The sequence below is a fragment of the Meleagris gallopavo genome, chromosome Z (assembly GCF_905368555.1).
Source record: "Meleagris gallopavo chromosome Z, MGAL_WU_HG_1.1, whole genome shotgun sequence".
Lineage (NCBI taxonomy): Eukaryota > Metazoa > Chordata > Aves > Galliformes > Phasianidae > Meleagris > Meleagris gallopavo.
In genome coordinates, this window is record NC_139435.1 from 51137666 (window position 1) to 51156419 (window position 18754).

The 18754-nt window shown below is 40.7% G+C and overlaps 1 protein-coding gene across 4 annotated transcripts in view; it reads left to right on the plus strand.

The window, feature by feature from the left end:
• Positions 1-2380: 2380 nt before the first annotated feature.
• RHOBTB3 (Rho related BTB domain containing 3) overlaps positions 2381-18754 on the plus strand; it is a 28806-nt gene continuing 12432 nt past the window's right edge. The window contains exons 1-7 of one of the 4 annotated variants that reach the window (XM_085213397.1): positions 2381-2753; positions 2900-3116; positions 11681-11873; positions 13633-13784; positions 15743-15854; positions 16642-17007; positions 18460-18572. In XM_085213397.1, coding sequence (XP_085069523.1) covers positions 2752-2753; positions 2900-3116; positions 11681-11873; positions 13633-13784; positions 15743-15854; positions 16642-17007; positions 18460-18572 — 1155 coding nt within the window. In that variant the 5' untranslated portion in view covers positions 2381-2751. Of the gene's footprint in view, positions 2754-2899; positions 3117-7037; positions 7395-11680; positions 11874-13632; positions 13785-15742; positions 15855-16641; positions 17008-18459; positions 18573-18754 lie in introns of those variants that run through there. The other 3 variants (XM_010726036.4, XM_085213395.1, XM_085213396.1) reach the window with 3 other exon arrangements.

Here is an 18754-nt window from a genome sequence, read left to right on the forward strand (position 1 = left end):
CAAAATAAAAATGCCCTGATCTAAAATTCAAAAGATGAAATATGCTATTGCTTTCTGCATCTGTTCAAACACTCTCTTGTCTGCGATTCTGTCACTGAATATCATCAGCTACAGTAAATTCTTGTGAGCTAAAGAGTTTGCTGATCATAGGATATTCAGTATCCAGATTGCCAAATAGGGAACAGTCAAGCAATTCTTTATAATCCTTTCTTTTCATTTCTATTGCTTTCACTTGTAGTGCCCACATAGCTTGCAGCGTGCATTTGAGGTGCAGAGGCCAAGAAAATTCTCATAGTATTTGCTACCAGGGGAAAGTTAACTCTTCTTTTTCCTTCCTTCCCTTCTTCCCTTTTCCTTCCTTCCCTTCCCTTCCCTTCCCTTCCCTTCCCTTTCCCTTCCCTTCCCTTCCCTTCCCTTCCCTTCCCTTCCCTTCCCTTCCCTTCCTTCCCTTCCCTTCCCTTCCCTTCCCTTCCCTTCCCTTCCCTTCCCTTCCCTTCCCTTCCCTTCCCTTCCCTTCCCTTCCCTTCCCTTCCCTTCCCTTCCCTTCCCTTCCCTTCCCCTCCCTCCCTCTCCCGCCCTTCTTACTGCTGTTAAAATTGTTTGTACATGTCTGCATGTGTCTCCACACATACATATATACATGTAAGTGTGCATACATGTGCATATTTAGCTACAGTAGGTTATGTTCCCAAGTTTAGAAGGGTTTTCTATCACACATGTTCTAATTTTCAAAATCTAGACCACAAGAAGATCAAATTTAAGGATTCTATGGAATATTTGGTGCCGTTTGAAAAGAATATTAATGAGCATGATTCAAAGTGTGGGTTGGCTCTGATGAAGTGAACTTTCAAATATCCAGTGTTTTGACACCATTAAGGATTTGGGTGTGGAAGACAGCACGTCACAGTCTGGCAATCATCTGGGGAAAAAAAAATACAGTGGCTTTCTTTGATTGTCTAAGCTTTATTGCTCCTAAGAAAAAGAATCAAACTTTTTTTTTAAACAAAAAGAAAACTAGAAACAAACAAACAAAGCCCCAACTGTCATTTGTTTTCTAAACAAAGCTAGCTTGAATAGTGGAAAAAACTGGAATAAAGTAAGATGCAGGATATGAAAATGTTAGTAAATATTGTTTGTTTCCTTCTTTACTCATTTGTTCTTCAGAAGGTCCTGAAGAATTTATAATAAAAACACAAAAATTACTGCCTGTCTTCATTATTATGTGTCAGATACCAGTGCTTGGTCCAGTCCATCAATACAAAATAAAAATGTTGGCAGTGGATAATCACTACCTCCCACTTCTGGCATCAGTGGAATAGTACTTTCTCAGAATGAGCACTGTTGCAAAGTAAAGCTCTCTTAATTATTCTGCTCATAATCCTAACGAGACCTGTTCTGAATGAGTTCTTGGCTGTGGGATTAACAGCAGCATGTGTTCACCCAACAGAGAGAGTTCATTTATCTTGTAAAATGTTCTGTTTTGTTTCTTACAGTAACGTGTGCAGCAGTATTGGGTAGAAAATATGTAATTTCAGGCTGAATTTGTTTTCAGGTGGGATTGCATTAGTATTTATTTTAGGAGGACTGCTCCAAAAATGATGCCTTGTATTTTATGATGTTGGCTCGTGATATCAGAGGTGGTTGTTGGTGGTATGGCAGTAGAGGTTTAACCTCTGCATCATTATCCCTTAGATGTTGTTGCTGTGTGACAGATGGCAGCAGAGGGGAAGTCTGACAGAACGGTGTCTGACATAGAAGTTTATGAAATTGTGTCACTGAATTGCTTCATGAAGAAACAATGGTACCCACTGATATTTGCTGATGCTTGCTGAATGTTGATAGGGACCAAACAGTGGATGGAGCACAGTGAGGGGTGGGTAGTGCATTCCAGCAGCAGCACCTATGATGTGAAAGACAAGCCACATTCAGGATGGCCATGTACAGCTGTCACACCAGAAAATGAAGGGTGTATTAATCAGCACATCCATGTGAATTGCCTAATGGTGGTGACCTTGTTGAAAAATAGTTTTGTAGCAAAGAGCTTTCTCTATCAAGTTGAGTTATTTTACCCTGTGTTGTAGTTTCCATGGAAACATATAGGAGGCATTATATTCGGAGCACCCTAGGCACCAAAAAGAGTATTTTAAACAGCACGGTAACGCTGGAAAATCTGCAAGGGCATTTAAGAAACCACCAGCTCAATGTTAATTGATTCCAACGAGCAGGGCAAGACCAGTCCTCTGCACTGCTCTGTCCCGCACACCCTCCGGCTCGACACAGGAGGTCAGGACCGGAGAGTGCCCCGCTGCAGCCCAATGCTGTTCTCGGTGCCCGCCGCGGCCGCTCAGCGCTCCACCGGCCCGCACAACGTCAGCTCGCCCTCCCCACTGCGTCTGCCCTGCTCCAGCTGGCTGACGTCAGGATGCATGGCCGTGACCGAGCGGCCGGCGCTCGGCGTACGTGTGGGGTTCTGCTCCAGCCGCGGGTCGGTGCAGCAGGAGCTGCTGCTGCTTGCTCTGCTGCTGCAACTGCTGCAACAGCTGCTCCCACCGTGTGTCGCTGTATTCCGGCGGCTGGAGCGGCAGCACGGAGCCGGGCATCCGCACGCAGCGGGGACATGCTGCGAGATTCCCGGACGTCGCATCCGTAATCCCGGGCATGGAGCAGCGGGCGGCCGAGCGGGCTGGGGGCTGGTAGTGCCAGCAGCAGCGCTCCTCTTCTCCGCTTCGCCCCGCTGTTGGATCCGAGATCATGTACGTACACTGTTGCTGGTTACCGGGGGTGCTAACGCCGAGCTAAGGAAAAGGATTTGGAAGGACTGACGTGTTGGTTTTGATTTCAATGATTTTTTTCGCTCTTTCTCGCCCCTGTCCTTGGTCTTTCATTGTTTTTGTTCCAGGTCAGTTAATATTGTAGCTTTTGGGAATGAGAGGGACGTGCTTTCTGAAGACAGCCGGCAGTCGAGTCTGATGTGGAGCTATCTCAGGAGGAGCGCTCTCATTTCCGAGATCGACAGCAGCCCGTCCGCCGAGCACGCCAGGAGCTCCGTCACCACCGAGTACCAAGCCTGCGTCTTCGGCAATGTCAGGCTGGTGGTGCACGACTGCCCGCTCTGGGTAAGAGATCCGCCGGGATCCGTGCAGCTGCACCCAGCGGGGCAGGCTGCTTCGATCAAATAGAAAAAATTCGGTTTCAGTTACCGTGCGATTTTAATCACGTTTTCATCTAAAATGTAACCAAAGCGTGTTGTAGTCTCTGGGAAGTGTGGCAGAAAGTTTCTCATTGACGAGGCGGGAGATGGTATTTTCAAGCAGGCTGTTTGCTGAAAGCTTCATTGGAAATAATCCACAGATAAACAAGAACACTGTTGGTGACACTGCATCGTAAAAACTCTCTCAACATATTTATTGACAACAGTAAAATAAAACATATGTTATTTTCCTGTAAAATTGGAAAGGCATACAATTTTCCAACTTTGAAAAATGATATATTCTCTTATTTGTCCTCTGCTAAAATACACTGCATCGAGTCATATTAATTCTATTGTAATCATATCTTAACATTATTTCTTACATTGGAAGGTAAATAAAAAGAGTTCTGGCACTGGACCGTGTTATTGGGACTCTTGTTAGTAAGTGACATAACTGCAAATATGAACAGACCAACGATTATGCAAGAAATGACACTGGCAATCTCTAATAAAACATTTAATGACTAGTTTGTTGCCTTAAAAAAAATATTAATAGCTTTAACGAATTAAAATTCTACGACAATAATCAGACCTGTAATTATTCAGCCCTGCAAGGGAAATTTGTTTTGGAATCTACAGAAATCCCCAAAGTTGCAGAAATTCACATTTAGGAGGTTTTAATCTGAAAACTGATTTATTTGATTCAACCATCAACCTGCTGTATGATTCTTTTTTTTAATCACTTATAGACACCAAGTGGAATTGAGGACTCTGTTTTTAATCTTTGAAGCTGCATGTCACATGTGTGTCACGTGTTGTTTGTTTGGTTCACTGGAGCACAGCAATGAATGAAAGCTGCTGGATATTATTCATTGCTGTGGGACTTCACAGGAGATGTCAAGGGAGATCAGTAAGGGAAGTTGGAAGCGGACAGCGATAGCTGGAGAAAAGTAGGACAGGAAATACACATAGGCCTAGTTTTAAGATGCAATTTTTATGTTTTTGTATTGGTTTATGTGCATTTGACCTCCTAGAGAACAAGTTTCTTCATTTCTGGAAACGTTATCATTTTGGGCATAAAAAAGCTATCTTGTCAATGGCATAATGTTTTTGAGGACCGACCTCTTGTTTTTCCCTTTTTCAGCTAAAGGAGCTGGATGAGGGGAGCAGTGAGGAACAATAGGCATTCTTCATTTAGCCAAAGACATCTCAGGTAGCTGGACTGCACTCCTTGAGAGGTTTTTGGTTTCGAGTGAAGCTGTTTGCTTGTTAGGTTTCAGCAGAACTGGATTGCTGTTCATAGTCTGGATTGTTGAGGTTTGTTAACATCACTGTAGTCCTTGCAGGATTGTTCTCTTAGTAGCTTGAGACATACTGCATTACAGCTGAGAACAATGACTGATGGTCCTACAAGAGTGGTTGTTATAACACTGCATATTCTTTGTGGAAAAGGATTCTTATTTCCTGTGTGTTACTGAAGCTTAAAGGTCGTGGGATGGTGGGCTTTGTATTGTTTCCATGTCTGTCATTTGAAATTAACTTCCATTTTACCTAGATTTGTATCTTACCTAGATTAAATCCACATGGCTAAGGCAAGCTAGCACTAGACATAAACTCAGCAAACAAATACACTGATTTGCTATGAGTCTGCAAATTAAAGGGTGGCAAGAGGCCTTTGCCCTCTGCTCTCCTCAGTTCAACTCGCTGTCTGAAAAAGCATCATGGGTACAATTTACAAAGTTTTCTTATGGTTCTTTTGCTCTTGAGCTTGGAGGGAGTGATCCTTAGGTACAAACCACCTGTCTTGGAAATCTTCTTCCTGTAGGACTTTATCCCCCTGTACCCCAATAAGCAGTTCTCTGAAGAGGCAAAAGCCTGCTCTCCTGAAGTGCAGAGCAGTGAGCTTGCTGTGTGCCTTCCTGACTGCCCTAAGGATCTTGAGCTCCACCATCTCATGGTCACTACAGCCAGGACTGCACAAGCTTCTCACCTTGTTGATGAGAATGAAGTTCTTCACTGCACCTTTCCTCACTGAGCCCTCTATTGCTTGCCCAGCGTGTTGTCATCCAAGACTCCTGTCTGTCTACAGAGGGCTTCATTTGCTCAGTCTTCCTCATCAGGTGGCCTGTAGTAGACCCCCACTGTAATGTGAATTGTTCCTGCTCTCCCCTTAATTCTAATCCATTAACTACCGTCTGCTTTCAGGCAGAGTTCCATACGCTTCAGCTGGTCAGTGACACAGAGAGTGGCAACACATTGTCTCCACTGTCTCTCCTTCCTGAAGATCCTGTATCCTTCCATTATAATGCTCCAGTTGTGGGACACATCCCACCACATCTCTTGTGATGTCTGCAGGCATGTGCATTTCACCAACTCCTTTGGGTGTCAAAAGCCCAGGTGGAGTTGGTTGAACTCTTGGCATCTTGCTGCATTCCATAAATCTCTTTGAATGCGTTGGGTTGTGTCAGGGTCTTTCAATAGCTTCTGAAGTCCTGCTGGGCTGGAGAAACCTGAGAGATCTGGACTGTGCAATGAGCATCATCTCTGTGGTGGCATTGTTACCCTTGTCTGCTGTCAAGCAGCAGCTCAATGGCGAGGCTGTAGTATTAGATGACAGGAGGTGGCTACCAAGTGCCCAGCAAGGAAGTAAAGCTTCTCAGGCATGGTTATCCATAGGTAACTTCTGTCAGGTGTTACAGACGGGCTTTGGGGAGTAATATTCCTAGCCTAATATGAGGCTAGAACTGCTTTTTTTTCACACAGCATTTTTGTTTTGCCCCTGCAGGAACTTTTAGTATGTTCACTGCCTGTCCTAGGTACTGCAATCTTTGATATCACCATTCTTAGAAAATTACAAGGACAAAGTCATATTTACAGATGTGCAAAGCAGCAGCGGTGTGTTGTGAGGAGACGTGTACCTTGCTGGCAGCTGCAGGGTGCAGGAGAGCACTGCGGGCTCTGGGAGGGTGCTCACCATCCCCCCCAGTCATGCAGGAGACGTGGAGCTTTAGAGATAGCAGTGGAACATATTTTTCAAAATCTGGGAGTAAAATGTCACTGCTTCCAAAATGGCACTGATGTCCATCTGTCAGGTGCTGGGTATATCTCTGTGTCCTGCTGTGTCCACTGTTTTTGCAAACATGCTGATACCTTCTATGTGCAAGGGACAGATACACCAGAAGACCATTACTTAGAACTGATATGGCTGGAACACATTTGGACAAAAAGTGTGGACCCGGTATGAGAGGGGAGATAAAGAACTAGAGAAAACATGTGTGTGCTAGCACCCTTGCTGCATATTTTATTTTTAGTGACCAGTCAGTTGCTACTGCATTCTCAAGCTGGGATCTCATAAAACACATTGAACTAGGATGTCACACCTTTTCTAATTTATTTATTTTTTTGTAAACCTCATTATGGGGGTTAGAAACTTGCAAGGAATAACTTGAAAGGTAAATTTTAAGGTTTGCTTTAGAAAAGGTTCCTTTATTTAGGAAGCTGTGGCTGTAGTAGATTTTACAGTCTTTGGAAGTGAGTTGGCTTGTCTGTGATATTAAACTTCTGTCACTTTATATTGAGTTTAGTCATACTGCTGCATGCATACAGGTAAAAACTGCAGGAAAAGCACAAACATCCACAATCTGCAGTATCAAATGGCAAGTAAATCTTTATCAGCTTCAGAGTGAAGTATAGCACAGAAACTATAATTATAATATATATTCATAATAATTCATATAATATATATTCATATTTTGATTTGCTGAATTGGGGCGTTGGAAAATAAATAGCAGAATGAATGACAGTGTGAGTCCACCCCTTCCTGCATTACTTTTTCTTTCCTCCATTGTTTGGAGCAGTACTGGAAAGACTTTGGAGCATTTCAGTTCCAGGTAGGGGTTGTACTCTCTTTTCATGTTTTTTTTCCTCTCTGAGTGACCTATTATTCTTCCTCAGGGAGCAGTACCTCCAGAAACTCGCTTCCTCCAGTTTATAAAAGATGCTTTGTTTCTGGAATCTGAATATCTGGCATCACTATGTTCCCTGTAGCAAGTAGGTTCCTAAAGGAGAGAACAGAGCAGCTGCAGTTTGAGGAGTGCTTTGTACTTGACCATGCACCTGCGATGGGATGTGCTGTGTTTACACCTGCTTCCAAGGACAGCCAGTGCTACCCACAGGACTGCAGACATCCAAGGCACTCCCTGTTGTAAGGATATGCTAACTGCCATTTTAAAAAGCTCTCCTTTGATTTTTTTTTCAGAAAACTGCTTTTCCACTATGTTTTTCCATGAGTTTTACCACATTTTCCTGCTTCTTTCATTTTTTTTTTCTTAATTCTTCCTTTTCTTTTTTCTTTGAATTGTTTGAGGTTTCTTATCTCCATGGTGTTAATCGTGGTGCAGTTATCTGGCTTTTCCTTTGCAGCAATATCCTTTTGCTCAGCCTTCTGGCTAGGCTGGCTGGCGCTCTGTATGTCTGAAGTCAAACAAACCTCATCTGCTTTTTAATTTTATTCATTTTTTTTTTTAAATACAGTCATATTACTACTTTGGGACAAAACCATAACTGGCAATTTTTTTTTTTTGGTATGCTGACTTTTCTCATTTTAAACTTTTCTGTCTGATGTTGGCAGATCACAGTGAATGTTCAAAATATGGTATATTATTTTTCCCTACTTTTACTTTTTACAAATATTCTTACATCATTTTATGAGAGAACAATGCAGAGAAGGCTTAATGTCGAGTGAATCCATGATCCTAGACAGAGGTGAGCTTCCCAACAGCCATGGCACAACCATCTTGGAACCCAGGAAAACTCAAGGGGAATGGGACTCAGCCATGGTCAGGCTCCCATTCCCTGCTGCTGCTGCTGTGGTGGATTATCCAGGGCTAAGTGGACAGTGAGGTACTCATGGACTTGTGGAAAGAGAGTGGGCACTGCAAGTGGGCATAGTGGATTTCACTGCAATTCCATAAAGGCATTCATAAATTATTTATGACAAAGCTACTATTGTCCTCTAGAGGAGCCATGTGATTCTGCAGGAAAATCACGTCTTCATTGCCTCTAAAGGCTTTGTTTTCAGTGTAACTGCTTGAGAAGCATGATTCGCCAGTGGAGAGAATATCTTGTGAGAGAGGTACGTAGTGGAGGCATGTAAGGGAGGAATGCAGCCTCTTTCTAAGTCCCAAAAGGAATAGCAGCAGAACTCTGGTCGTAACTAATAAGGTCATATTATTGGAGCAATAACTTCGACTATGCACTCATTCTTTTTGTGAATGTCTGTCTCGGGAAGTAGATTGTGCCAAGAGCAGGAAGTGTGATGAGAAGTAGCTGCTACATGAATGTCATAGACAGAACCTGGTTATTGTTATTCCTGAACTTATCATCTAAAGAAATTCCTTTGCAATTTTGATATTAAAACTTTCCTAAAACTGATAACTAAGAAGTGCTTGACATGGCTAAAGCTCCAGATGCTCTGTCCTAGTGCTGTATTGAGCAAAAACCCCTTTGTTTTGTCAGAGATATTTTTGAAGCATTTTCCCTACCATGAGAGCAGTAATCTGAAAGAAATACTCTACATTTGTTGCAAAATGCAAATACTTGCAACAAGACCTCTGGAGATGTGTCTTACTCTGCTACGTTTGTACAGGTAACATCTATTGGTAAAGTGGATTCCATCCCCACCAAAACTTTGTCAGTGTTGCTAAAAATGCTTTTTAGGATTAGCAGAGACACGCAGTGGTGACACAGGGTAGTGGATGAAAGTACAGACCTCCACGAACCTGCTGCAGTATGCAGCCACATGCACCTAAGAACTTGCTGCAGCCTGCGCTAAATGTCCATGAAACCTTTTTTCCTAGTAGTTCAACAACAAATTCATGCATCTGCACAGTTACTTCTGTTAAGGATACTGCCACAGAGATGGAGACACAAAAGTACAAAAGTATTCTTAGCCCATTACAAAGTAATGGCCAGGCCTTCTTGTCCTTGCTCTTTTGTCATCCAAATATAATGTTTTTCTTATTAACATTATCTTCAAAAGGAAAAGTGTATGTATTTTTTGCTGTATGTTGAGTTCTTAAGCTACTATAATGTTAATGGCACAATGCAGTCAAACACAAGTCAAGTACAAAATATGCTGTTGAGATTCTCGCGAGCAAGAAGAGGCTTAGAGCTGTCATTAGTAGGATTTAGGGCATGGCCGGTGTTCCATGACAATCTTTTCTTGGACTATGGTCTCTTTGGAGAGCTGGGGTAAGGGCTGAGGCCAGCAGAGTGTATGTATTAGAGAGCTCATGTCATGTCCAGAGTTGACAGGGCTGGTGTCAGGTTGGAGACACAGGGTGCTTTGCTGGAGCAAAGAATGCCCAGTATTCTTATTACAAAGGTACTTAGGTTAATGTGTCAATATTTACTTTGAAGCACGTGTGTTCTGGGTAGCAATCTGGATCTTTTTGGTTTTGATGAGGTGGGGTCTGAAGGTCTTTCTAGACACAGATGTTCCTCTGCTGCAACTCAGATCTAGGCTTAGGCTGAAGCTAAGTCTTATAATCAAAACTGGTTCTTTTTTTGGAAGAATTTCTGAGTTTGTATTCACAAAACCTCATAAATCTTTCTAAAATCTTTCTCTGTGATATGAAATGATATCATAGTGTATCAGAAGTTTAGCTCTGTTGAAAAATGGAGAGACCTACAAACCATATACAGACATGTAACATGTAAAAATTACTTATTACATTTAGCAGTAAGTTTCCATAGATATTATATTATTGATTCTTAAGCTTACTGGGAATTCTTGTGAATTTGTGCACTGGTGCTCGAAGTTGTGGTGATTTACTGGTCATCCCCAATATCACAGGAACAAATATGCGAATGTGCTGGGCTAGAACTCGAACAGAAAGAAGGAAGTTGCTAAGCAACAGGCATGCTTTCTGTCTTTCAAATATAATAGCTAAATATTCTCTATTACTTTTTGGTTTGTGTTTTACTTTTCATTAAACCTTTGATTTCATGTAACCTTACTGAAATGCTTCTCTTGAGACCTTTATCAGCTAAAAAGTGTAAGAGCTGCCCCTTGAATATTCTTGTTCTTATTCCTGGCAATGATCAGGTTCTGTGAATGCTCATCTGGCTGATTTTCTCAAAGGATTGTACCCAGGATTCTTATTTACAGGGGTACTTAAGCTAATGTGTCAATATTTACTTTGAAGCATGGGTGTTCTGAGTAGCAATCTGGATCTTTTTGTTTTGGATGAGATGGGTTCTGAAGGTCTTTCTAGGCAAATATTTGCTGATTTATAGACTTCCATCAAGTTTGTCTCTTCTTATTAAGTGTTGGGACAGTATTAATTATTCAGACAGATGTGGAACAGTGCCTCTTTCGAAGTGATCAAAAATACCTATATTGACTATGAAGAACACTTCACCTATTGATATTAGTAATCTTCTGTAAATGTTTTTGGTTCCTAACTGCAATATTTTTATGCCTCTGACCCATTCTTCAGAACTCATATTCATTTTCCCCCTCACCCAACCCTCAGTCTGAGTCCAGCTGTACTGTCACTTCTTTTGTGCCCATTTACTTCTCTCTTCCATGTCTTACATATTTCATCATTGTTTCCAATCTTTTTCTCAAGTTCATCTTTTCTTCTAAGTTGGCCTCATGCTGTGTAGAACTGTTCGGAAAGATGTTACTATTTTTGGGTTTTGAATTGACTCTCAGTTCTCTGGATAATTTCCAGATTTCTTTCTGTCAAGAGTTTACAGTTGTGCACATGCGAGAACCCAATGGTATTTCTGAAATAGCCCTAGATAAGTCAGAAATTTTGAAATTACAGTTGCCATGCAAATGATAAATGATAAATATATAGTAGTAATTGCATATTACATGTAGATGTAATATATGAAAATTAATTGGAAACAAAATACTTTAAGAGTGTAAATCTTACTCTAATAGCCCAGAATAATGACAAATTGAATGGGAAGTCAAAGAAGGAAAGTTAGTTATGTGACTAAGATCTTTTCAGTGAAGATATGATGCTTGTTTCTACTTGAAAGTTTTTATGGAGTGGGTAATAATTACACTCAGCTGATGAAATTTATATTGAAATGTTCCTATAGTATTGTGCTCTGTACAGAGCTCTGTAAAATATTTTGATAATTAATGATTTTGTATGAAATTTATAGTAACAGATTTCTACCACAGAAAGTTCTTTTATTTCCCTAATACAAATATTTGTAAAAGTTAAGTAACTATAACAGCAGCATTTCTTCTTGCAAAGTGTGTTCTTAGATAAACACAATTAGAATAACTTGTTTTTCCAAACAACGGAATTATGGAGTATCAATTCTGGTCTTATTTGCATGTCTTCAAATAGGAAATTAAAATATTGCTGGAAAGTACTTCACTAAGATCTTGCATTAAAGAATGTTGAATATTTCATCTTTTCATCTGTGGCCAGGAGGATTCTTGATCATTTTTTTTCTGTTTAGGATATATTTGACAGTGACTGGTATACCTCCCGCAGTCTCATTGGAGGAGCTGATATTATTGTGATTAAATACTCTGTCAATGACAAGACTTCATTTCAAGACTTAAAGGACAGTTATGTTCCAATGATAAAAAAGGCATTAAACCACTGTTCAGTTCCAGTAATAATTTCTGCTGTTGGTGCAAGAAAAAACGGTATGTATCTGATCTGCTGAAGTTATAGTTAAAATATCACTTGGAAGTGAGATATGTAGTAATTTCACAAGAAGCTGATTGCTTTTCCAGGTCTCTAACACGCACAATTAGTCCGTCAGAATGACAGTAATATGCTTATGTACTGTGGTTCTGTAGGCTGGCATGTAGGCGGGAACATTATGCTTAATTAACCCTGGTGACAAAAGGCTTCCTATCCTGCCCTGACCTCTACAGCAACTCTTTTTGTGAAGTCATCATACATGGGGATTTAGTCTATCACTTGGGCTTAAGAGGCATGAGTCTGAGCGTATGAGATGAGCTCTATAGCTACTCGCTCTTTCTGTCCACGCTGCAGGTATCAAGTATCTCTAGCACATGACATGAAACTCAGTGCATCAGCTTGCAGTCACCCATGAGAGGTGAATGCCAAATGTCAGCCCAAATTACTTTTACTTAACACGTTTGACTAAAAAAATGTTTCTGAGCATCCCACCTACTAAGAGTGAAGGATGAGATTTATGAGAACATTCATAAACAACATGAGGTTTATATTCCGTGGACATAACATTCAGTTTTGCCAGAACCTACTTGCATATCCATACTCAGTGATGGAGAAAGGATTTTTAAGGAACTCAGTTAAAACTGTATAATTGTTATTGCCTCTAGTAAACCACAAGCAGTAACAAGATGTTTTTATGCTCTGATTTATACCATGGTAATAAATCTGCCATCTGTAAGGTCTTGATGAGGTGGTGCTGGGCTTCCCCAGCTCCTTCTCTTACCTGCTTTTGCTATTTGAAGTACAGGTGCCTGCCAGCCTGGCAGACTGCTGCTGGCATTTTCCCTGTCCAGTTTTTCCATGCCTCTCTCCTTGAACAAGCTCAGTGTGGGAGAGGTCTGGCTGCGACCCACTTGGGCTCACAGAGAGCCCTTTTGTTTCCGAGCAGTATGTGTGAGCGTTGCAGCTTGCTTGCACAATTACTAAGAGCTTAATCCTTTGTCGCAGCAAGTACTGCTGCCAAAAGAAATAAAAAAGGCTGTGTTAATGCATGCTATCCATGGGTCAGAGCAGTGGAAACTAGTTTAGAGCATGTGCATGGTATCTGAACTCACATTTTTACAGGTAGGTTCTTACAGGCGTTTAGCAGAGTTGCGCTTGGATGGCCAGTAGATTTTAATCAAGTTTTTTATAGTCTTCAAGAGCACATATCTTGGCATTAAGATATGCAAAATATATGTGAATGAGCTGTACTCTGCTGCATGTATGTGCTCACAGCAGCTGGGACAGCCAGTGGAAAATTTTCCATAGCTGAGAGCTGCGTGAACAGGTTGCAGTGCAACAGGCTGGAGGGTGACAGTAATGAATGGCGGTGCCTGCAGGCCAGAACAGTGCATGTGGACACAAGGGCACATAGGACCCAACCCAAACCAGATTTCTGAACGCCCTACTTGACTTCTGTGCAGATTTCAGAACTTCCTACTCAAATTCTCTGCCTCGCACTGAATTTAAATTGAATGTAAATGGCATTTAAAACAATGCTAATGTAGAATAAACTGGGCTGTATAGTATTTTGAATACTATTTTGAACCAATTACAAAGAAATTGTTCATTTAGCCGTGATTATAGATTTCTTACTAGAAAATAACTGCTCCCACTTCCTGCTTTGTTACTGTCTGAGCAGAACATCTTTACGACTCTTTGGGAAGTATTCCAATTGCTGGAGCGCAGTGGCTCACCCATGTCCCTGTTTCTTCCCAGCAGTGCCCTGTACATGCCCGCTGTGCAATCTGGACAGGAGGAACTGCGTCTCCACCTCCGAAGGGGCCCAGCTGGCCAAGGAGTTTGGAGCCACCTACCTGGAGCTGCATGCTCTCAATGACTTCTACATACAAAAATACTTCGGAGGCGTGGTGAGTGTGGCACAGTTCAGTCCAACACTGAGCTCAGACCTGGGCTACAGCTGCAGCTGAGTGGGTCACCTCCATACGTCCCTTCCAACCTGATAACTCTGTGATGTTCTGATTATTATTTTTTTAACTTTCATCTCTTGATCCTTCACCGTTGTCCCGCTTGTAAAATGAAAATGATAAGGTTACTAAGGTGACTGATTTTTTAGCATATTATTGTGGTCTCTCAGTTCTCATTCAAGCCTTATGGGGAGTTGGTGAAAGAACTGGGATTGTTCAATTTGGAGAAGAGGAGAGTAAGGGTGGGGGTGTATTGCTCTGTACAATTCGCTGAAATGAGGTTTTAGGGAGGTAGGGGTCAACCTCTTCCCTCAGGTATCAGCAATAAGACAAGCGGTAGTGGCCTCAAGTTGTTCCAGGGGAGGTTCAGTTTGGATGTTAGGGAAAATTTCTTTTCAGAAGAAGTGGCAATGCACTGGCACAAACTGCCCAGGCAGGTGGTGAAGTCATGGTCCATGGAGGTGTTCGATACATGTGTGGCTGTGGCACAGAGAGACAGAGTTAGCGGGCACGATAGAGATAGACTTATGGTTGGACTTAGTGATCTTAGTGGTCTTTTCCAGATTTAATGATTCAGTGATTTTAATCCCAAGCAGAAGCCAGTGTCAGCTGCAGTAAACTCAAATGAGGCAGAAGCTGAAAAGCTTGTTAAATACATTTCACCTATAACCAGCATTTTCATTTTTCATTTTTTTTGGGTGCAAGGAGATCCACTAAGCAGTTTCAAACTTCCAGATTTATTTGTCTTCTCCATAAAATTATTTCAGCTTAATGTTTAACTTCAGTTTTATAAGATGTTTCAAACAGCATTTTAAAAATAAATGTATCTTTTATTCACTTCTCTGGTAGCATTAGGGTTTGGAGAAAAAAAAATCAGTTGTTTGGTACAGTGATTTCACATGATCTTTATGATAGTCCCTGATGTAATAATGCAGTGTTTTTCCATGGGGCTTGATAGTCATTTGAAATATCTGACACATAGATTATTCGATTTTTATTGGATACATTCATTTCTGGTTAAAAACAAGGAATCCTCTCTACGTCTTGTCCAAGCAGGTCTGCTGGTTTTTATAAAGTACTGTGCGCATCTTGGATGCTAGAAGTGTTTAACACCTCCTTTAACTAGAACCAAGTCACCCTTTACACCTCTTTGCTCTTATAAAATGGACCATTTCACCTGAAGTATAATTTTATTGCAGTGATCATGCTTGCTGTGTGCTGTGGTAAAACAAACCGTGCTCACACAGATCATATTGTAATGTGATTTTTCCAGAAGGCACACTACAGCAGGATGTCCAACCTCTTGGCTTCCCTGGGCCACACAGAGTAAAGAGGAATGATCTCAGATTGCATATAATATATACAATGTAGTTAATGTCAATAAGTAACAAAACTCATTTTTTTTAATATATTTTTCATTAAAAGATAGAAAAAGAGGACAAAAAAAACATAAAACTAGTGGATTGGACGTATATGCCTTATGACATTGTGTGGTGCTGGTTAGTTATAAGCTGAAGAGCTCATGTATGGCTTTGTTATCTCCATTACTTGCTCGTTATTGTTACTCACTGAGTCTAATTATTCTCTGTAATTGTATAATTTGCAACCACTGGAAGTTGATAAATTGAATATCTTCATGCCTGTCATTTTTGGGGAGATTGAATACAAGGGGAAAAAAGCACTGCCATTTGAATAAATAATCTTTTAAATTATTCTAATTCCAATTAAGTTTGGTACATTATATTGATAAAGAAGTGCTAGGACTCTGGCAACCTGGATAACCGTTTGTAATGGCAGCCAGTTTTCAGTCCTCCATATAGCATCCACTCATTGTCCTTAGTTTCAAGTCTAGTTTGTTCTTAAATTAATAGGACTTTTTAAAAATATGCTTTATGTTCTAGCTGGAATATTTTATGATCCAAAGTTTGAATCAGAAGTCATCTGAAAAAATGAAGAAGAGAAAAAAGATCCAGAAGTGCCAGCGAGTGCAGCCACCTCAGCTGGAACAGCCAGGTGCTGGCCAATGTTTGGTCTCTGCTGTGTGTCTGGAGTTCTTTAAGCAATTAGCATTTTGTGGTAATTATTCTGAGCTGTGCTACCTGTCATAAGCTATTCTGGTTATGTTGCTCTATTTGGGCAGTCGCTCAGTGCTGGTTTAATTAATGTGAGGAGAACTATGCAGTGTTGCAGTGGACCTTTAATATATTTTAGACAAAAATAGGTGTCATTTTCACATATACTTGACAAAAAAAAAGATGAATGTACATATTAGTACAAGCTTTATGTAAAAGATTTACAGATAAATTAAAAAAGGCGGTCATTAGCTAATGCTTTGTTGTAGGATTTTAGCAAGTAACTTTTTTATGTGCTAAAAATAAAACAAGGAAAAAGTGTGTACAGCTACAATTGAGCTCCTGCATCTAGTTTCCAAGCACACATCTGATGCACACATCCAGTGCAATAATTATTGACAAGTGTTTACCTTTCAGGATGTATTTATCTTTTCTTGTACGTACTAAAAGTCTCTCTGATTATGATGTTTGGGATTCGTGGCCGAGGTTTGTTTTGAACTTGAGTGCCTTAAGAGGTTTTGTAAGAGGGTGGATATCTTTCACTGAACATGTTCTACTGGATATTTCCACTGTTTAGCAATTTACTGAAAGTATTGAAATTACATGTAAGATATTTTCTTACCAATTTTTTTTTTGAAAAATTGTCCTTGATTTGATCAGATTTCTGGGGAGAAAATATTCTGTAGGTAATTGCCACAGTTTTACAGACTGCTTCTTAACTCTCACAGAAAAAATGCCCATTTTAAAGGGCGAAGCCTCTCGCTACGACTCCGACCTGCACAACTTGCTATTCTGCTGCCAGTGTGCAGACGTGGCCTTTTACTCAGAAGACTCCAGCAAAGTGGTGAAAGCTCACAAGGTCATCTTGTGCTCGGTGAGCCACGTCTTCATGTTGCTCTTTGATGTGAAGAGTCCCGCGGACATCCACGACCCCTCCATCCTGCGCACAGCACAGAGCCTGTTTGCAGTGGAGGCTGGGGCTGGGCTGCTCACTCCTCATGGTGTGCCACCATGCAGTGTGCCCGTCAGGGTGGTCGTTAAGGACTCTGTCTTCTGTTCCTGTCTGTCGGACATCCTGCACTTCATCTACTCAGGTACCCTGTGAAAATGGGCCCATCTGCTCGGTTCTGCTCCTACAGCAAATGTCCTGCTCATGAGCACGTACATTAACTGAAGAAGCGTGCTTTAGCTGTCATAGGGTCATGTTGTATTGCTGCACCTACTTTATCCCTTGTGATTACTAGCAACTGAATATGAAAGAAGCCCTTTACTTACATGTTATTTCAAAACTAAACTAGCTGTCATTCCTGATCTAATGAACGAAGCTGAATACTTTACTTAACAATTTCCGCAAGCTAACATCAATTATATTCAAAGCTTTACCAATAAAATAGAACTTGTGACAGTTTCACATTTCAGGGTTTTTAAATATTTTTAGAATACATTACTAAGTAGTAATGTATTCTATTCTGTGTCACATACATAGACTGCATACTCTAAACATGTAGAAGAGAATGCAGGGTCACAGAGATAAAACTGCCTTGTTTTCTCTTCCATGTGGTGGTATCCCAGAGAAAACAGTGATAGCTGGTCTGAAAGCAGAGCACTTCTATACATTTCATGTATTTTGCTATCAATTAAATCTAGGCAGTGGTCTCACCTAAATGAGATAAGCCATCCAGAAATTAAAAGATGCCGAAAAACTCCAACTGTCTTTGAAACTACCACAGCAAAGTGTACAAGGATAAAATTTGTGCTTTTGTAATTTTTCCTTTGACCACTGCCACCTGAACTGCAGTTCAGGTTTGGCAATAATATTATTTACTGCAAATAATTTTTTTTGACAGTTTATGTCATCAGAGCCTTCACAGGCCATCAGAAGGCCATTTTAACTCTGACCAATTCTTGAAATTTTTAGCTCAGATTAATTTTTAAAAGAAAGCTATTGAGATACATAATAGAGTACCACCAGTATGACTCTGAAAGTCAGAAAGAAAGAAATCTTTCGAAAACCATGCTTTTTTAAGTTACCAGTATTCAGAACATGACTGTGCATGGAGCTTTTTTGGTTGAGGCACCTACAAAGCAATTCAGATTCTATGGAAGTCTCATAGATAGCGAGGCATTCGGTGTTGAATGCTTTCCTGCAATATGTGATGATTGAGATGGGAGGAATCACAGAAATCCATTCTGAAAGCAAGAGAGATAACAGAATCACAGAATCATAGAGACCTCTGGAGATCATTTAATCCAATCTTCCTGCTAAGCCAGTTTCCCTAGAGTAGGTTACACAGGAAAGAATCCTGATTCCTCAACCACGCTGTCCATACTTGGTAGCATCACTGCATAAGTCATCTCTAAGTTATCATGAAAACTTGACTGGCAGAACTGCATCTTCTATTTCCTAAGTGAAAATATCCAGCTGATCTATATGCAAAAAATGTCATATCTGCAGGATGTTTTTGACATTGATAGCAAATTTTCTCTGCCTGCTGAGTGCTGTGCCTTGTCTATTTATAAGTCAACTTCACCTGGTTTTCTGACAGGTGCTTTCCAGTGGGAGCGATTAGAAGAAGATATAAAAAAGAAGTTGAAAGATTCTGAAAAAACTGAACATGTCCTTGAGAAGGTTAAATGTATCCTGAAAACTCCGGGGAAGGTACATCTAATACACTTAGGGTGACATGTAGAAACAATTACTGAAGTTCTCAGAAAATTCTTCCTTGTCAATCTGCATTTTACACTCAGTTTAGTTTACTTGGTCTTTTACTGTTTGTAAGTAGGTTGTTATATGAATTTACAACACAGAAGCATAGAGATGCTAAGGTAATGTGCTGAATG